At 37.0% G+C, this 19,369-nt stretch overlaps 1 protein-coding gene across 1 annotated transcript; it reads right to left on the bottom strand.

Annotated features, from left to right (window-relative positions):
• Positions 1 to 12,255: 12,255 nt before the first annotated feature.
• On the bottom strand, positions 12,256 to 19,098 carry LOC128317687 (IgGFc-binding protein-like). Its single transcript, XM_053231254.1, has 9 exons — positions 19,089 to 19,098; positions 18,892 to 18,971; positions 18,356 to 18,696; positions 17,668 to 18,250; positions 16,339 to 16,961; positions 14,342 to 14,909; positions 14,048 to 14,250; positions 13,530 to 13,892; positions 12,256 to 12,801 (listed from the first exon to the last, which is right to left on the bottom strand). The coding sequence occupies exons 2-9, from the start codon at positions 18,932 to 18,934 to the stop codon at positions 12,529 to 12,531; spliced, it is 2,997 nt and encodes a 998-aa protein (XP_053087229.1). The 5' UTR covers positions 18,935 to 18,971; positions 19,089 to 19,098; the 3' UTR covers positions 12,256 to 12,528.
• Between the last annotated feature and the right edge of the window lie 271 nt (positions 19,099 to 19,369).

The following is a 19,369-nucleotide window of genomic DNA, read 5'->3' as shown; positions in this document are numbered from 1 at the left end:
GTCAGAGTGAGTTTAATTTTTTTTTTAACATTGACTTGTTATAGCAATTGGAAGTTAGTTTGTATTAGATCTTACTGTTCTAATGTTCATGTTTTCATACATTTCAGATTAGGGATTCACTCTGGTACCTTCCAATCTCCTTGGACAATGGCAGAGTAACCCTTCAGCAAAGTGGTCTGTCAGTTATTATCAAGACAGACTTTGGAGTGTCAGTGCAGTATGACTGGGATCAATATTTGGTGGTGAATATACCGGTTAGCTTTATGGGAAGGATGTGTGGCATGTGTGGGAACTTCAATGGAATCAAGGGCGATGACCTTACCACTCCCACTGGCACTGTAGCAGGCAGTATTCCACAACTGGGAAAGAGCTGGAGAGTACAAGGTTTTGTGGGTGAAGCCTATTGTACAGATGATTGTGTGGGCCAGTGTGAGAGCTGCCAGGGAGAATCATGGTTTGAACGTTTAGCAGCAGAGTCCTTCTGTCACTTGGCCACCATTCTGACTGATGGTCCATTACGTGATTGCAATTCTGTCATTGATCCCAAGGTTTTCTATGAAAATTGCCTTTTTGACTACTGCATGGGAAAAGGTTTTATGAATTTTCTATGTAAGACAGCAGAGATTTATACAGATGCTTGTCAGCGAGCAGGTGTTCGTGTGCACGACTGGAGACACATCATTGGCTGTCGTAAGTTGTGTGTGTGTGTGTGTGTGTTCACATCAGAAAACCCAAATCTTTGGCCTTAGAATATGAAGTGTTACTTAGGAATAAAAAATTTAATATTCTTTGTAATAGAATTTAAATGTACTTAATATGTATTTTTACCTTATTGACTTACATACTGTATGAATATGCAAAATATTGTTTATTGTGACACAAAGATTAATTAAACAGAAATATAGACATTTATTGGCTGCATAAGTATTCACCCCCAAAGAACCACACTTGGCTGCAATTACAGCTGTAAGCATTCTGGGATATGTCTTTTTGCAGCATTGCAATTCTGGAGCTGGATATTTTTTCCCCTTTTTTCTTGGCAAACTTGCTCAAACTCTCTCAGATTGGATGGAGATCATTACTGAACAGCAATTTTCAAGTTTTACCACAGAGTATCAAATGGATTGAGGTCTGGGTTTTGACTGTGCCATTCTGACACAATCAGCTTTGGCACTTTGCTTACTGCCTGTTGGAAGGTGAACCACCAACCCAGTCTCAAGTCTTTTGGACTGAACAGGATTTCTTCTAGAATTGCCCCTTATTTGGCTCCATCCATCTTGCCCTTAACACTGTCCAGTTTCCTAGTCCCTGTTAATGAAAAGCATTCCCATGACATGATGCTACTACCATCATGCTTCACTGTGGGGAATGAAGTTCTCAGAGTGATGAGCAACGTTGGCTTTTTGTACCAAGGACAAAAAGTCAGACCTTTTCCACATCTTTGATGAGTCTCCAACATGAGATTGCTTTTCCTTAATGGCTTTCTTCTCACCACACTTCCATAAAACTTTTATGTTTTTTATTTGTAAAAAAATTTTGCAAAATGTATAGATCTTCCCCTCTTCAATATTATGAGCTATTTTGTGTAGATTCGTAACATATATTAACAAGTAAGTCTTAATATCCAGGTTGTAACATTACAAATTGTAGAAAAGTTTAAGGTGGTGAATTCTTATGCATGCCACTGAGCTGTTTCCTGTAGATATCTGTGAACTGCTTTCGAACAAGAATGTGTGGATTTACTGAAAATCTTTTTATCCAGCTACCCCTAAATGCCCAGCAAACAGTCACTTTGAGTCCTGTGCCTGTCCTGCTACCTGTGAGAATCCCACTCCTTCTGCTGAATGTAAAGCAAACTGTGTAGAGGCTTGCACTTGTGATGATGGATACTTGTGGAGTGGAAACAAGTGTGTCCCTAAGAATGAGTGTGGCTGCATGTACAAAAGTGGAAGTGAGGAACGTTACCTACAAGCTGGAGAATCCATCTGGGCTGATAGCAGTTGCTCCAAAAACTGTACCTGCAACCCAAGAAATGGTGAAATTATTTGTGAAAATGCACATTGCCCAGTTGGAACAGCATGCAATATTACTAATGGGATCAGAGCCTGCCAGCCGATCTCTCATGCCACCTGTAATATCTATGGAGATCCTCACTACAACACGTTTGACCACAACACCTACGACTTCCAGGGCACTTGTACTTACATTGCCGCTCAGAGTTGCAACCTGGAGGGAACACAACTCACTCCATTTGAAGTTGTAGTAGAGAATGAGAAATGGAATGAAATCCAAGCCAGTCCAAATGTCTCTATGGCCAAGGTGGTCGCTGTGGAGGTGTACGGCATGATATTAGTGCTGAGAAGAAATCAGCTACATCAGATAACGGTTAGTATAGCCTTCTTTGCAGTTTGCAATATTGTGAAAACCGTAAATGCCAAGGGCAGAGGCCTTTAAATCTGGAGGTGAGTGGCTGTACCTTGATAATGCACATGATGCAGAGACCTGAGATCATCAAGTTAACCAACTTCATCTCCCACAGATGAGTAAGCAATATGATGAGAATGGGGAGAATTGAGTATTACAAGCTAAGTTGTATAAAAATATATCCTATCTAGTTTAGTATTGAATATGTCATAGCAACTATCGATGAGTGCTTTTAACAAACATTCAGTTGTAGTCTTTTGAGGAAATTGGTAATAATTTACTCAATACAAACCCATATTCTGTTAACATTAAATCATTCCTTTGGAAAAAAACAGTGTACAAATCATTCACTGGAACTACTTTTCCTTTCAGGTTAATGGTGTCTTAACTAATATCCCTATAAGTCTCAATGATGGGGAAGTGATAGTCCAGCAGGAAGGCTACAACAATGTAATCATTACAAAATTTGGTCTAAGAGTGGCCTATGATATGGTTTTCCACGTTATTATCACAGTCCCCAGCACCTACCTTGGAAAGACTTGTGGCATGTGTGGAAACTATAATGGTAATAAGAACGATGAGTTCCTGTTGCCAGATGGGAAAGAAACCAAAGACCTGAAAACATTTGGAGCAGCTTGGAAAGTAGCTGTTCCTGGTGTTGTGTGTGATGATGGCTGCAGTGGTGATTTCTGTCCAAAATGCTCTGAAGATAAGAAAATTGCATTTGAAAAGGACTGTAGTATTATTACCAACCCTGAAGGTCCATTTGCTGCCTGTCACAGTGTAATTAACCCTGAATCCTACTTCAGAGATTGTGTTTATGACGTCTGCACGAGCGAGGGAGATCAACATATGCTGTGCCACAGTGTCGCAGCGTACATGACTGCCTGTCAGGACTTTAAAATTCCCGTTAACAACTGGAGAACGCCAACATTTTGCCGTAAGTATCAAGTGAATCTGTAGAGATCAGTTATACGAGAGGTAAATCTAACAACGATGAATTGATAAATAGAAATGTGGTAAAAATGCATGTTAAGTAAAAAAAAAAAAGAAACATTTGATCAAAAGGAAACATGAGCCATGTTACCTTTTATTAATTTTTCATTCATTCTACCACAAATCTAGCATTAATAATCATAACATAATGCATAATCTGGAAGTAACAGACATCTTTTACTTCTTCTTCTTCTGCTTATTATTATTATTATTATTATTATTATTATTAGTATGTAGGGTTTTTTTTTTTACCTTCACCATGATTTTCCTTTTTTCAACTGCCAAATCTGAAGCCTAAAACTGCCAGAATCACACTCATGCAAGTTAGCCAGCTAAAAGTAACAAAAATTACCCACACCACATTTAGATGCAATCAAATGTGTTATATCAAATGAATGTTTATTACTCCCTTTCCATTTAACTCAAATAAAGTTTTACCAATCAATTCATTTTTGTCAGTTTAACCCATCAAACACTTAATATTAACATTTATACATTATTATAATATCAACAGGTTCATAATTGAAAAGATTTCTCAAACTAAACCCTTATTCCTGTTCCCTGTAGCTCTGAAATGCCCTGACAACAGTGCCTATGAAATCTGCGCAACGGCATGTAACACACCTTGTCCTGGCCTCACTGACGTCATCAAATGTAATATTCAAACCTGTGTCGAAGGCTGTAGGTGTAAACCTGGATTCTTCAGCAATGGGACGGGCTGTGTTGAAGAAGATCAGTGTAGCTGTTATGAGAATGGAAAAACCTTTAAGGTATGTTAAAATCCCTGTTGCTAAAAGCAGATATGCTTGCCATTTAAAGTAACACATTCAGTGACCTTGGAGGTGTGGCTTATAGTCTACTATACCAATAATACATGCTATAGCAATGGCCAATTTATGTAAATTGCTTGCATTAACCAATCAAGAATGATCAATCAAACTAGTTAATACAAGCAATTTACCTAGATTCTTTATGAAACAAGACGTTTTTTGGTTATAAAAGTGATAATAGTAATTGAATACATTTGCAATTCACAATCCAGTTTATTTACTACATACACTATGTAATCACATTGGGCCATATTCAGAGTTGGCAACTTAAATTCAAATGATATGCCAATATTTATAGAACTTAAGCGCAGCCTGGGGACCCTGGAAGGGGTCCATGAAGCATAGCAAGGGGTCCTTGCTTGTTTTTATTATGATCATTGAGCTCTTATAGTTATTGACCTGTTTGACTGCTTACCTGAATTGACTGGGTTCAATCCAAACCTCAATAACTCAAAAACAAGTTGGCTTATAAATAAAATAAAATAATATCATCTTTAAATAATGTTAACCTGAGCATAATGTGTTCTGTCCATCTGTCAAAGTTCAGGAATAAAAAAAAAGCTCCACGATGCCAATAAATAGCCATAATATTTCTATTACTGTACATATTTGAATAAAGAGCCTAATATTGAAATAACTGGATTATGTAGATTAAAGAAATTTGTTCTGAGGGGGTCAGTGGAATCGATTTTACAGTTAAAGGGACCTGGCACCAGAAAATTTGAGAACCCCTGGTCTAAACCACCGGCTTTGAAAAACAATTATTATGCCTTTACAAGAATGCAGATTTAAGAAGCAAATTGCTTGTATTTCCCTTTTTGCTGTCAAATGTAATATGATAAAGTAGATAAACACAAGACACAATTGATCAATGTTAAATAAAAAGAATAACACAATGACATATGAATGACAAGATTGTAAGCATTCCAATAAGCATCTTGAGTTAGGAAATAGACATATACACACCTGTATAAACTGCTTAAGATTTGTGGTGCTGATGGTGCTGCTACTTTCTTAATGATTTATTACTGGTTGCACCTATAGTTTTATCTCTGTTAATAAACATGATACAATTCATAATGCAGTTAACAGATCTTTGTTAAATTAACAAACATGATTTAATCGTTTCTCGATTATCTATTTTTTACAGATTGGTGAGGTTTTTGTCAAAGACAATTGTCAAGAAAAACTGATATGTCAAAAATCTGGTATAGTGAAACATGAAAGCATGAAATGTAACACTGATGAAGTATGCCAGGTCCAGAATGGTGTTCGTGGATGCTACCCAAAACAGTGCATGTTGCAGGCTGCAGGCTCCTTCACCCTTTTCAATGGAATAACTTGGAACATCCCATCTATGGGAGCTTTTGAGTTGGTGAAAGTATGTGACAATACTGTTATAGGGATTTGGTTCCGTGTGGTGGCGGTGTTGCAAGAGAGAATTGGAGTCCTCTCAACTTCAGCTGTTCACATCTTCTTTGAAAATGTTCTTGTCACTGTTACCAGCCAAAATGAGATTTGGGTGAGCAAAAACTCTTAGTTCCATTCTGTTCACCCACCCCTCAACTATGTCCCATCCTGAATAAAATCAGACATTAAAATGTTACAGAAATGTTACTTCCTAGCTAATCTTATGTTTTCTTTCTTAAACCTTTAGTTCAATGGTAGAAAGATGACTCTGTCTACTATGGAAAAAAATGAGGTAATTGTTAAGATCATTGATCAGACAGTGATCGTTGAGAAGACATCTGCCCTTAGATTGTCCTACAGTCTATCTCAGGAGGTCATAATCACAGTGAACGAAGGAATTGCTGATAAAGTTTGTGGTGCATGTGGAAAATTAACCGGCTCTATTCCTGGTGAAAGCATAATGTTCAATATCGATGAATACAGAGCTCTTGATTTTCCCACTTGGTGAGTATACCTGCAAAGTGAAATGGTCAAAACTAAAAATATGAACTTGAATATTGATGTGTTTCTCTACTTAAAAGTAAGTTTTATTCTTAGTTTTATTATTATGGTCAAACTCTGTTCTGCTCTTTAGTAAAATTTTTCTTAATTACATTATATGGCTGAAAGTTTGTAAACACCTGACCATCACACTCATACTTGGTTCTTCTCCAAACTGTTGCCACAATGTTGGAAGCACCCAGTTGTATAGAGTGTCTTTGAATGCTGTAGCATTACAATTTCCCTTCAGTGGAACTAAGAGGCCCAAACCTGTTCCAGCATGACGATGCCCCTGTGCACAAAGCGAGCTCCATGAAGACATGGTGTGTGAAGGTTGGAGTGGAAGAACTCGAGTGTCCTGCACAGGGCCCTGACCTCAACCCCACTGAACACCTTTGGGATGAACTGGAACACCAACTGAACCCCAGAACTCCTCACCAACATCAGCGCCTGATCTCACTAATGCTCTTGTAGCTGAATGAACACAAATCCCCACAGCCACGCTCCAACATCTAGTGGAAAGCTTCCCAGAAGAGTGGAGCTTATTATAACAGAAAAGGAGGGAATAAATTGGCAATAGGACAAGCACAACAAGTACATATGGGTGTGATGGCCAGGTGTCCACAAACGTTTGGCCATATAGTGTATCTTGATACAGTACAAAATGACATTACATAAATGTAAAAAAAAAATTATATCATTCATATGTATAACATGGGAAAACTTTCTTTGTATTGTTCATATGAACAATCTCATTGTCTTTCCTGATCTCTTCAAGCACTTTTGCTGGCTGCTGTATTTCCATTCCATTACTTTTTTAGTAATAAAATTGTGTGATTTATAAAAGAGGACATATATATATATATATATATATATATCTATATATATATATATATATATATATATATATATATATATATATATATGTAGTAAAAACTGCAATATAACATAGCTTTAATAATTATTTCATTAGATTTCATTAAATTATGTCTAATGTGACAACTGCTTGGGAGACAAACTATAATATCTCTTTTGTTTTAATTTCAGCACCTTGTGATGGGTACAGACCTGCTTCTTAATTCTGGAGGCTGAGAACATCACACAAGCAAAATGTCAGATAATATAACACATGATTTCTTACATGATTCTCTGAGATTATAAATTTAATGTAATATTCTCAAAAATTATAAATCACAAAATAAATAAAGCATTGCAATATGATACGCTTTTCATGTTCTGTTACTAAATGTGAATCTATCTACAGTACCTATCTGTCTATGAACAAAGGTCTTTTTTCAGAAGTAAAGTGCTTCTGAAGGTGTGTGTGTGTGTGTGTGTGTGTGTGTGTGTGTGGTGACAAAAACACCATGAACTACTTCTAGAAAAGCAAGCTCAAGCATTTGGAATGACCTTCACAGTCCCCAGACTTGAACGTCATTCAAAATCTGTGTGTAGATCTGCAACAAGGTGCACATGCAAACAGCTCAAGAGTATATCAGAACTAGAAAATGTGGGTGACAGTTCCAATAAGAACAACATAAAGACTCCTGGATGGCTACAAAAGTCTTTGCAAGCTGTGATATAGCAAATATGATATTCTGTGATCTACCAAAAGTGGGTGTTACTGAGTACTGACTTAGTAGGGTGTCCAAACTTTTGCATATGGCAAAATTACTATTTTTTCCCCCTATTTCTATAATATTATAATTTAGCAAAACTAAATTGTTACTTTTAAAAAATTATTATATATATATATATATATATATATATATATACAGCCTCAGCCTCTGTTAAACAGCTGAAGATCAAGAAAATTTCACCTTCGAGCTTAATAATGACCCAAAGACTAAATCCAAGTTAACAAAGGAATGGCTTCAGAAGAAGGTCACCAGTTTGGAATGGCCCAGTTAGAGCCCAGTTCTAAATCCTATTGAAAACCCGTAGAATGACTAGAAGAGGGCTGTGTACAGGAGACCCCTCACAATTTGATACAGTAGATCTGGGGCATTTTTGCAAGGAAGAGTGAAATAATATTACCAAATCAAAATGTGCTAAGTTGGTAGACTCTTACCCCAAAAGACTGAGTTCTGTATTACAAGCAAAAGATGCTTTAACAAAGCATTAGTTAAGGGGTGTGCACACGTGCAACCAGGTTATTGTAAGTTTTTTCTTTTCCTTTCCTATTTGTTTTTTACTTTTTTTCATCTGTTGGTTGCTAAATCACATTAAAGTTTGAAAAAAAACTGACAATTAATCCTTTTTAAAATCTTTTTTTACATCACAAAAACATACAATTTTAAAAGAGGTGTGTAAACATTCACACTCCTGTCCTGCCTTACAAATACTGTAATTAAATTTTTTTTTTTTTACTTCTCCTGTGACAGAGACCAGAAGAATAGCAAGAAATTGTCTTTTGTGCACAACATAGCAATACCTATCCTCCAAAAAATAGCTGATGAAAGCTTTCACTGTAAATAAAGCAAACTCATATTCCTGGAAATACAGAAAGTGTTTGAATACAGAGTTCAAGGATCCGTGAAATGAGCATGTATAACAGTATCTGGATGAGTGGCTAATAAAATAGACAGTGTATTAATTGCATGAAACGATATCAAGCAAGTACACATGTCCACATGAATAGCACGCATGTCTACTCCTATGATTGTACAATTTTAATGCCATTTCATCTTGAGGACACTAGATTTTATACCGCTAGATTTTATATAACTATAGAGGTTCAGGCAAAAATGACTTTCTGACTGATTTCTAATTTTAAGCATTGTTCACTGAAATATGTATATTAGTAACAGTATTATGTATACTTAGTCCCGTTTAAATTTATAGTACAGCTTTACCATAGAACTCCTTCAGTATCTATAGGCTGTATGTTAATTAATAACAATGTAATAACATCCTGGTTGTATTCATCTTTTAGTATCTCTAAGCTCAACACAGGTCAACCAAAGAACCACAGTTTGTGTGACGTAAAGAGCAGAATGCGCAAATGATCATGAAACGGCTATACTCTACTTCTATCATAAACTGTGATTCATATCTGAGTTTATTGGCAAGTGTCAAGATATTTTACAATACACAAAGAAGAGAACTAGGCTTGATGCTAACAAGGAAGTGCAATTAACATGAAGATAAAAGCTAAACCAAACAAACTGGACAGAAGATGATGACTAGAAGGATATACACTATATGGCCAAAAGTATGTGCACATCTTGAGCACTTCACTAATGCTCTTATGGCTGAATGATCACAAAGTCTCACAGTCATGCTCTAAAATCTAGTGGAAAGTCTTCCCAGAAGAGTGGGAACAAAAGGGGGGACCAACTCCATATTAATGCCCATGGTTTTGAAATGGGATGTTCATCAAGCACATATGGTCAGGTGTCCACATACAGTACTTTTGGTCATATGTTGTACTACAGAAAAGCGGGTAAATAATGCAGAAAGAATTTCAACTACACTGTAAAGAATTTACTGTAAATTTTACAGTACTTTACTGGCAACCCAAGTTTACAGCATTAACATTTACAGCAATTTATTACAGTGTAGCAATAAATGATCTACCCAAATCTAACCAACAAAACAAGGTTCAGGTTATGTATGCCAAATGGAGGAATTAGTGATCAGGTGAAGTGGAGTCTCCTGAGGTATATGACAACATGGGTGTCATTCCGGTCATTTAACAGGATGAGGTGTGTGACTGGAACTGAGAGTCCGAATACCACAGTGTTAGTCGATGGAACGACAGGAGGCTGGTAACCAAAGACGCACGGGAAGGTCAACAGTGCAATGCATCTGTGGGCCAAGGAATTCTGAATGCATTCGGCCATGAGAAGAAACTTAAACACGTCCTCTCTGTGGCCGCGCAGGCACTGGTTTCTACTTCAGTCTCTCCACGTATCCGGTTGAACTCTGAATAGTGGCCTATAGATCAAAACTATAAGTCTATTCTGTGTTGAATGTTTATTGATTCTTTCCCATGGTAATGGTAATGGTAAAGGAAACGTACATGTGTGCAACATTTTATTTCTGCAGAAACATGACATGGTTTCAGGAATGTCAAGTTTGCCTTTATTTAAAAATATACCTGATGATGATTTTGGTACATATATTTTTGATAGAAAATCTATCCATCCATCCATTTTCCTTACCGCGTATCCTACACAGGGTCGAGGGAGAGCCTATCCCGGGGACCTCGGGGCACAAGGCGGGGGACACCCTGGACAGGGTGCTGAACACCAAAAGATGCGTCCACAAACACAAATCCACTGGTTGAATGCTACATCAGTTAGTTTGGTAATATCTGACTGATAGATTTTAATGATATTTTGATGCAGACTGGCTTTGGAGAGGTTTCTATTTTTATTTCTTTCCCTTTTGATATAGTACGGAGATTGTAGGATCAGATACACAGGAGTTTATTTGAAGAGGAATTGTTAATGACGTCTGATACTGAAAGGGAAGAAATTTAAGATTTTTAAGAAGAAATGTCATAAGACCTATTTTTACTCTCTTGGATTTAGAGCCACCTGTGTGTATTATTATTATTATTATTATTATTATTATTATTGTTATGTGGAATCTTTCATATATGTCAAAATAATGATAATGAAGAAAATAGGGCCCAGTTCTTAGTTTGATGGAACATTGCTTTAATACTCAAAGTTTTTATACTCTGGTCCTTAAAACATCTCAGCCAATCTTTTAACATTCATATTCAAACCAATGTTGTTATTTGAATGAATATTTACAAGTACTTATGTTATCATTTTTTATGTTTATCTCATTAATTATTGATCTTATTACTTATTTGTATTACTATTAAAATATTTTCTTATGTATTTATTTAATTGCATTTCAATTCAGTTCAATTTTATTTGTATAGCGCTTTTAACAATGGACATTGTCACAAAGCAGCTTTACAGAAATAAATGGATTCACAAAAAAAAAAGATATATTGTAAATATGTGAATTTATCCCTGTGAATTTATCCCTAATGAGCAAGCCAGAGGCGATGGTGGCAAGGAAAAACTCCCTGAGATGATATGAGGAAGAAACCTTGAGAGGAACCAGGCTCAAAGGGAACCCATCCTCATCTGGGTGCAACGGATAGTGCGATTATAAATAAATCCCTTCTATTATTGTGTACTATATGGGCAAATAGTGCAACTGAGCAACCAATAAATTCATCACAGTTTTTGCAAGAAGTCCGATTGGTTAAAATCTATCCACTGTCCACTGATGGAGTCCTGAGTACGAAGCTGCTCGTGGCAACTGCAGCCCCAAAGCCACTACAGCAATCGCAGTTCCAGGCCATTACAGTACAGTACAGCTCCCCATATGTGATCCCCAAGCCATCTCCACAGCCCCCAGGTGGCACCATCCCCAGCAATCCAAACAGTTCTTCAGACCATCCATATGAGGCCCCAGCAGCAGCGAGCGAACTCAACCGATGAGAACTCCAACCAGAAGAAGGGCATCAGGATGGGTCAGGCAGCGAGGAGGAGCAGAAGGGGTCAGGATCACTGGCATCTCAGAAGTAGCATGTGTAGCATGTGTAGCATTTTCACATTTGTATTTTATTTTGTTGTTTTGCACACATCTTGTGTTATTATTATTATTATTATTATTATTATTATTATTATTATTATTATTGCATACATATTCCAAACAGTGAAACGATTTTGTAGTCAAAGCAACTGCTTTCTGCTCTTGCTAACAATAATTATTACATTTATATTACTTAAATACACATACAGTAGTAGACAATGCAGAATATGCCATCCTGGAGGCATCATATCAACTTATGTGGACAATAATGTTCCTTTATATCATTTAATATGTCTTTCTTTCCTATCTTTTCATGAAATAAAACCTGAGCATAGCTTACACTGTACATAAAACGGTTTGCAAGCTAATTCAAAATTTTATCCCAGTCCATTGAACAAAATCGTATAATATTTGTTGATGAATTTTTAACATGAACACACACATTCTTTATTTGTGATGTCACTACAATAATAATGAGAAAAGCAAGTCGTGAAGGTGATGATAAAAATCTTTATTTGGAAATGCCATGAAAATATGGTTTTGGTAAAATGAGTAAATCAAGTAACCTGTGAGTGAAGTTGTGTTTCAGCATTACACTGCAAAATCTTATGGATTTAGATCTTAACTGAAGCAAAAAGATTACTGTTTGTTTCAATTCTCTAAATATTTAATGATTGCATTATTCTCCCTTAATTCCTTAAATGTTAAATCAAAGCAAAGTCAACTGGCAGATATGCCCTTGTCATCATATCAAACAGTGTATTTAACAAAGGGCACTTGGAAAGTCAAGTGCTCTCCATAAAGCGAAGTATTCCTGAACGCCTTGACGCTGGACATTGAATACTTTGGTGTCACTTCCACAGGCGCCACACACCTTTTGCGCCATTTCATCACTCACACTCACTACAAGCCCAAGTGAAAGACTGAAAGACACTCTCAAGCTAGCCTTCTTTTCAATAGTGAGTATATCTTCAGTCAACTGAACTATCACTTCATTGTTCAGCTGCTGTGGCAGAGTGACAGGTTTTCCATTGATCTGAAAAAAAGAAAAATATACATTTGTCAGAATTATTAATAGTAAATTATGGAGCCCCTGAAGGAACCTTTGCAAAACAAAACTAAACAAAACATGCATACTAAACATGCATTCTTTTTTTCTGAAAGAAAAGGACATGGTATTTTTTTTAGGTGATTATTGCATTTGCACCATTTACTTTCTTGTGTGCACGACTTATTTTCTCATTTTCTTTAAACAAAAAAATCTTGAGAAAGCACACGTACACGTGTCCGTCTTTACCAGATTCTTTTGTTTGACGTAATGTTTTTCTAGGTAATTATCACTTACTTTCTTGTGCGTATCACTTACTATTGTGTATCACTTTACTTTCTCATTTTTTTAAGGAAAAACAACCCATACAGTACATACTAAATTAAAACTTATCTTGCACACACACAAAAATGTCATGTTTTCACAAGATTTTTTTAGCATGTTTTTTTTTTTTTTTGCAGGATCATATTTTTGCAGTTTTGTATAATTTTTTACAGCCTGTACAAAAAAGGGAGAGAAATTTAAGGTTAAGTTCCAGCCTGGATTTAGAACTTGCATTATGCCTTATTTCAGTCTTGTAAAATTGCCTTAACTTGTTATAATCTTTTTTTTTTTTTTTTTGACTAAAATTGATTTATATATTTATATTAATATATAATATGCTTTAAACAGAAGACTACACAAGTAAAGAGTAGAATTTTCTCTAGGATACGTACCCAAGTGGCCTGCTTGCTGGTGAGAGTAATGAAGACCTCTTCAAAGTAGACGTACACGGCCACAACACTTCCGAAAGGTCCCAACTCAACCACCACCCGGAACCATTCTGCTTCAAGTGTACCATTACACACTTTCACTAACTCGTAGGCTCCTACAGACGCGATGGTCCAGGTTTCTCCACTGAAAAGGCTAAAGGAGCCGCCAGACTCCAACAGGCACTGCCTTGGGTAGCATCCACGAACGCCATTCTTAACTTTGCAGACCTCACTACTGCCACAACTGATGCTTTCGTGTTTTAATTTGCCAGATGGAAGACAGGTCAAACGTTCTAGACAGTTATCTGTGATGATGGTCTCATTAATCTACAAATGTAAAAATGTTAGTAACTAAAATTGCTTTGCATTGTACTTATGTGCCTTTGTTAATGTCACAAATTTTCTTATATTAAAATGTTATAAGATTAGCTTAAAAGTTAATTATATACTTCAACTGCGTTTTTATTTTTTCTGCATCCTACCTTATAGGTGCGTCCATTCTCATAGCAGCCACACTGATCTGCTGTAATGCAGCCAGTCCCATTGTTAAAGAATCCAGGTTCACACATGCAGCCTTCAGCACAGGTCTGAATATTACACTTCATTACACCAGAAAGGCCAGGACAAGGTGTGTCACATGCTTTTGCACAGATTTCATAGACACTGTTTGCAGGACATGTTAAAGCTGCAAAAAAAAAATGGATATAAGCTTAAAATCAATGGAATCAAGAATACTATTACAATTGTAAATAATATAAAACGAGTGTTGTTCTTACGACAGAATGTTGGCGTTCTCCAGTTTTTAACCTTGACTCCAAAGGTCTGACAGTCAGTCATGTACGCTGCGACACTGTGGCACAGCATATGTTGATCTCCCTCGCTCATGCAGACGTCATAAACACAATCTCTGAAGTAGGATTCAGGGTTAATTACACTGTGACAGGCAGCAAATGGACCTTCAGGGTTGGTAATAATACTACAGTCCTTTTCAAATGCAAGTTTCTCATTTTGAGGACACTTTGGACAGAAGTCACCACTGCAGCCATCATCACACACAACACCAGGAACAGCTACATTCCAAGCCGCTCCAAATGTTTTCAGGTCTTTGGTTTCTTTCCCATCTGGCAGCAGGAACTCATCGTTCTTATTACCATTAAAGTTTCCACACATGCCACAGGTTTTTCCTGCATACGTGCCAGGGAGTGTGATGATAACTTGATAAACCATATCATAGGCCACTCTTAGACCAAAGTTTGTAATGATTACATTATGATAACCCTCCTGCTGGACTATCACTTCACCATCATTGAGACTTACAGGGATGTTGGTTAAGACACCATTAATCTGAAAAAGTGGGTAGAAATATATCAAGATCTACTCATATGCTTTCTTAAACATTGAAAACATTAAAAATTGTTCATCGAAGATTCTGTAAGGATTCAAGAATTGAAGATTCTGAAGAATTGAAGATCGAAGATTCACAGTTTTTTAAAATAATTTTTTTAAATAATTTAACAATAATGTAGTTATTTCAAGATATGTTTATTACTTTCTAGAGCCACAAGCTCGAGTAAATAATAAATGAATAAATATACTATATGGTTAAATGTATATTATGTGGACACCTGACCATTACACCTATATGTTGTTCTTCCCCAAACTGTTGCCACAAAATTGGAAGCACCCAGTTGTATAGAATGTCTCTGTATGCTGTAAAATTACAGTTTCCCTTCAGTGGAACTAAGAGGCCCAAACCTGTTCCAGCATGACGATGCCCCTGTGCACAAAGCGAGCTCCATGAAGACATGGTGTGTGAAGGTTGGAGTGGAAGAACTCGAGTGTCCTGCACAGAGCCCTGACCTTAACCCCACTGAACACCTTTGGGATGAACTGCAACACCAACTGAACCCCAGACCTCCTCACCAACATCAGCACCTAATCTCACTAATGCTCTTGTAGCTGAATGAACACAAATCCCCACAGCCACGCTCCAAAATCTAGTGGAAAGCCTTCCCAGAAGAGTGGAGGCTATAATAACAGCAAAGGGGGAATAGGATGTTCAACAAGCACATATGGGTGTGATGGCCAGGTGCTGTATCTGATTGGTCAGATGGTGTTGATTAATTTTCTATAAAATAATTTTCTATAAGACTACTAATAATGACATTTAAAGATCTGTTGTTATTTAAGATGTATAAAGATGTATAATCATTGCTATAGTGAAGTTTTCTGTAAAGACATGTTTATTTAACATTTATGGAAGGAGTCATGGGTATCAGAGCTTTGTAAGTAAGTTTTCTGACACAGGAAAGTCTTCAGGATAGAATACTTCACGCTTTCACGGTTTCCTGAAAGCTACATTTTTTGGACTTATTAACTTCAAGAAAAAGTAAAAAAGGCTTTGATGAGAGAACAACTGTTTATAGATGCTGTAATATAAGTGATAACAGGAAGTAATAAGTCTTGTGGACATTCCACACATTAAAATTTAACTATAAACCATTAAATAAATGACTTTGGCACATATTTGGCCCACTGCCATGGTATAAGAAGAATAAAACACTGCAGGACATGCTGTTATTGAAAATAATCAACTTCAGGATGGTAGCAGCCCGAGACTTTGTATCAGGCTGCATGACACCACCCTTGTTGATTATTTTCTGAATAGCAGCATAACCTGTCATGTTTTGTTTCTTACTAAACTAGCTGGCAATTGATACCATCTGAGCATCGCCTTTATATTCGACAAAATTGTAAATAAGATTGTACTTACCATGACCTGATGTAGCTGATTTCTTCGAAGAATTATAGTCATGCCATACACCTCCACAGCGACCACCTTGGCCATAGAGACATTTGGACTGGCTTGGATCTCATTCCATTTCTCATTCTCTACTACAACTTCAAATGGAGTGAGTTGTGTTCCCTCCAGGTGGCAGCCCTGAGCGGCAGTGTACGTACAAGTGCCCTGGAAGTCGTAGGTGCTGTTGTCAAACGTGTTGTAGTGAGGATCTCCATAGATATTACAAGAGGCGTATGGTACTTTCTGGCAGCCTCTGGTTCCATTAACAACAGAGCATGCAGTTCCAAGTGGACAGCTTGTGTTTTCACATACGACCTGACCATTACTTGAATCGCAGGTGCATTTTTTGCTGCAGATGTTATCAGCCCAGATGGATTCTCCAGCTTGTAGGTAACGTTCCTCACTTCCACTTTTGTACATGCAGCCACACTGATTCTTAGGGACACACTTGTTTCCACTCCAGAAGTATCCATCATCACAAGTGCAAGCCTCTACACAGTTTGCTTTACATTCAGCAGAAGGAGTGGGATTCTCACAGGTAGCAGGACAGGCACAGGACTCAAAGTGACTGTTTGCTGGGCAATTAGGGTTAGCTTTATAGAAGGAGTAAAGGAAGAGAATACATATTTTACATGATGTATTTTACATAGTCAGTAAATATTTAAATATTCTGAGCAACATCTCAATATTTTATCTATTGCTTATATACATGAGTATGAAAAGAATATGCATTGGTACATGAAAACAATACTATGGAAGCCCTGAACTGTTGTGAAAAAAGTTGTGAAAAAAAATAGTGCAATGTTGTTATTTTGACCTAATATCTCATTATTTTGAGCTATTATCTTGTAATTTTGACACACCACGATCTCTGAATAACCGCTTTATCGGTAACCACTTTTTTCTGGTCAGGGTGGGGGTCGATCTGGAGTCTATTCCAGGAACATTGGGCATGAGGCAGGAATACACACCAGTCTATCATAGTGAATATTAGCTTATAACTCTTAATCCTTTTGCTGTTGCTCAGATAGTAAATAGCCAGATGTTGCTTTAGACGAATTCCCTTGACACATGATTGGTAATTCATTTGAATGTGTTTATGTATGGTCAATGTTTTGACTCTTAAAATTTAAATTGAGGGAAATCCGTAATAGTCAGTTTTTACTGTTTGAATTTACTCACAATAATGACATTAGATTGAAGACAATTTCATAGCATCTCATTTTTTTTTCACATTTCAGGGCTTCCAGGCCTTACAATGCAATTCTTTATAATGTTATTTTTTAATATGATACTCACGGCACCCAAGGAGGCCTCTCCAGTTATGAACATGTATACCAGCTTGCCTACAGGCATCTGTGTATATCTCAGCAGTTTGACATAAGAAATTGCTGACATCTTTGCCAGTGCAGTAGTCGTAGAGACAATTCTCATAGAAGACATTGGGTTCAATGACACTCTTGCAGTTTTTCAAAGGTCCTTTTGTGAGAAGTGTGACAATGCTACAGCTAAGCTTTGCATTCATGCGGGTGAACCATGAAGCACTCTCACAACTCTGACACTGCCCTGGACACTCATCATGACAGAAATTTTCTCCTGGGGAGCCTGATACTCTCCAGCTCTTTCCCAGTTCTGGAACACTGCTTACTACACTGCCACTGGGAGTAGTGAGGTCATCCTCTTTCTTCCCGTTGAAGTTCCCACACATACCGCACATCTTTCCCTTAAAGCTCTCTGGGACACTCACTACCAGATACTGATCCCAGTCGTACTGAACTGTCAGGCCAAAATCTGTCTTCATGGTTACTGAGAGGCTGCTTGCCTTGAGTTTCACACGACCATTGTCCAAAGAGATTGGAAAGTTCCAAAATGAATCATTAATCTGAAATGAAAAGATATGAAATGTAATTTTAGCTTGAATACAATATTACAATTTCATTATAAAATATTGCTTGTATTTTTTTTTTAATTAATGACAGTCTCATACCTTTACAAGCCCATTCTCAAGCCGGTTGAAGGTGATTGTGTTGCCATACACTAAAACAGTGACCACAGAAATCAGTGTATTTTGTGTGTTGCCATTGCGTTCATTCTTGGTGTTAATCTGAAATGCTGGATATTCAGCATCTGCAAGGCAGTTTTTGGCAACGATGTAGGTGCAGTTTCCCATGAAGTTGTAGTAACTTCCATCAAATGTGCTGTAATGTGGGTCACCCATAACCAAACAGGTACCCAGTGGAGCGGGAGGTGCATTTTGGGCATCTAATTTTATATCCGTCAATTGACATTCTTCTCCCTGACACGAGACACTGCTGCTGCCACAAAATTCTAGAAAACCAAAATTCATGTTATATTTTCTTTTCGATATAGTTTAAATTACATACTAAAACATAAACACCTATATAATTAGAAATGCTTGGCTTTGGAGGCTGACCTCCAAATTGGATTTCTAACTGTGGATTTTAAGGAGAATTTTATTTATTCAACAACATTAAATCGTTTTTTTTTTTCATCAGGACTTACCAAAGACAAGCAGAAAAGCGATGGTGCAAAGAGCTGCTTTCATCTTTAAGCCTGTGACAAAGGGCTTCCTGGGTTTGGTGCTAAAAAAAAATACCACAGATGTTAAAAACAAACTAACTTTTTTGGACAACACTAATAAATAATTGTCAATGATGAAAAAAATACCAATATGTTTAATTGAAGTAAATGGTACATACCGGACGTGCTCTTTTCTTGCAGTCGGTTGGAGTTTAGGTGCAGCCGCCTTTTATTGTTCTCGATGACTGAATCATGAACCAATCAAAACTAAGGAGGAGTACTGCATGTGCATATTTGGCATCGTGCACATGACAAGTTCCACAGCTAATCCATCATACTCACTATTTCTTTGCGTGAACAGACTGTACTTTCACCATCACTTACTTAATCTATTGATAAATATCACGTACAGTACATGAGTAACTTTTAGATGTGCGAACATATAAAAAAAGTATATGCA

The sequence above is a fragment of the Pangasianodon hypophthalmus genome, chromosome 29 (genome assembly GCF_027358585.1).
Source record: "Pangasianodon hypophthalmus isolate fPanHyp1 chromosome 29, fPanHyp1.pri, whole genome shotgun sequence".
Classification (NCBI taxonomy): Eukaryota; Metazoa; Chordata; class Actinopteri; order Siluriformes; family Pangasiidae; genus Pangasianodon; species Pangasianodon hypophthalmus.
This window is presented reverse-complemented; position numbering and strand designations above follow the sequence as displayed.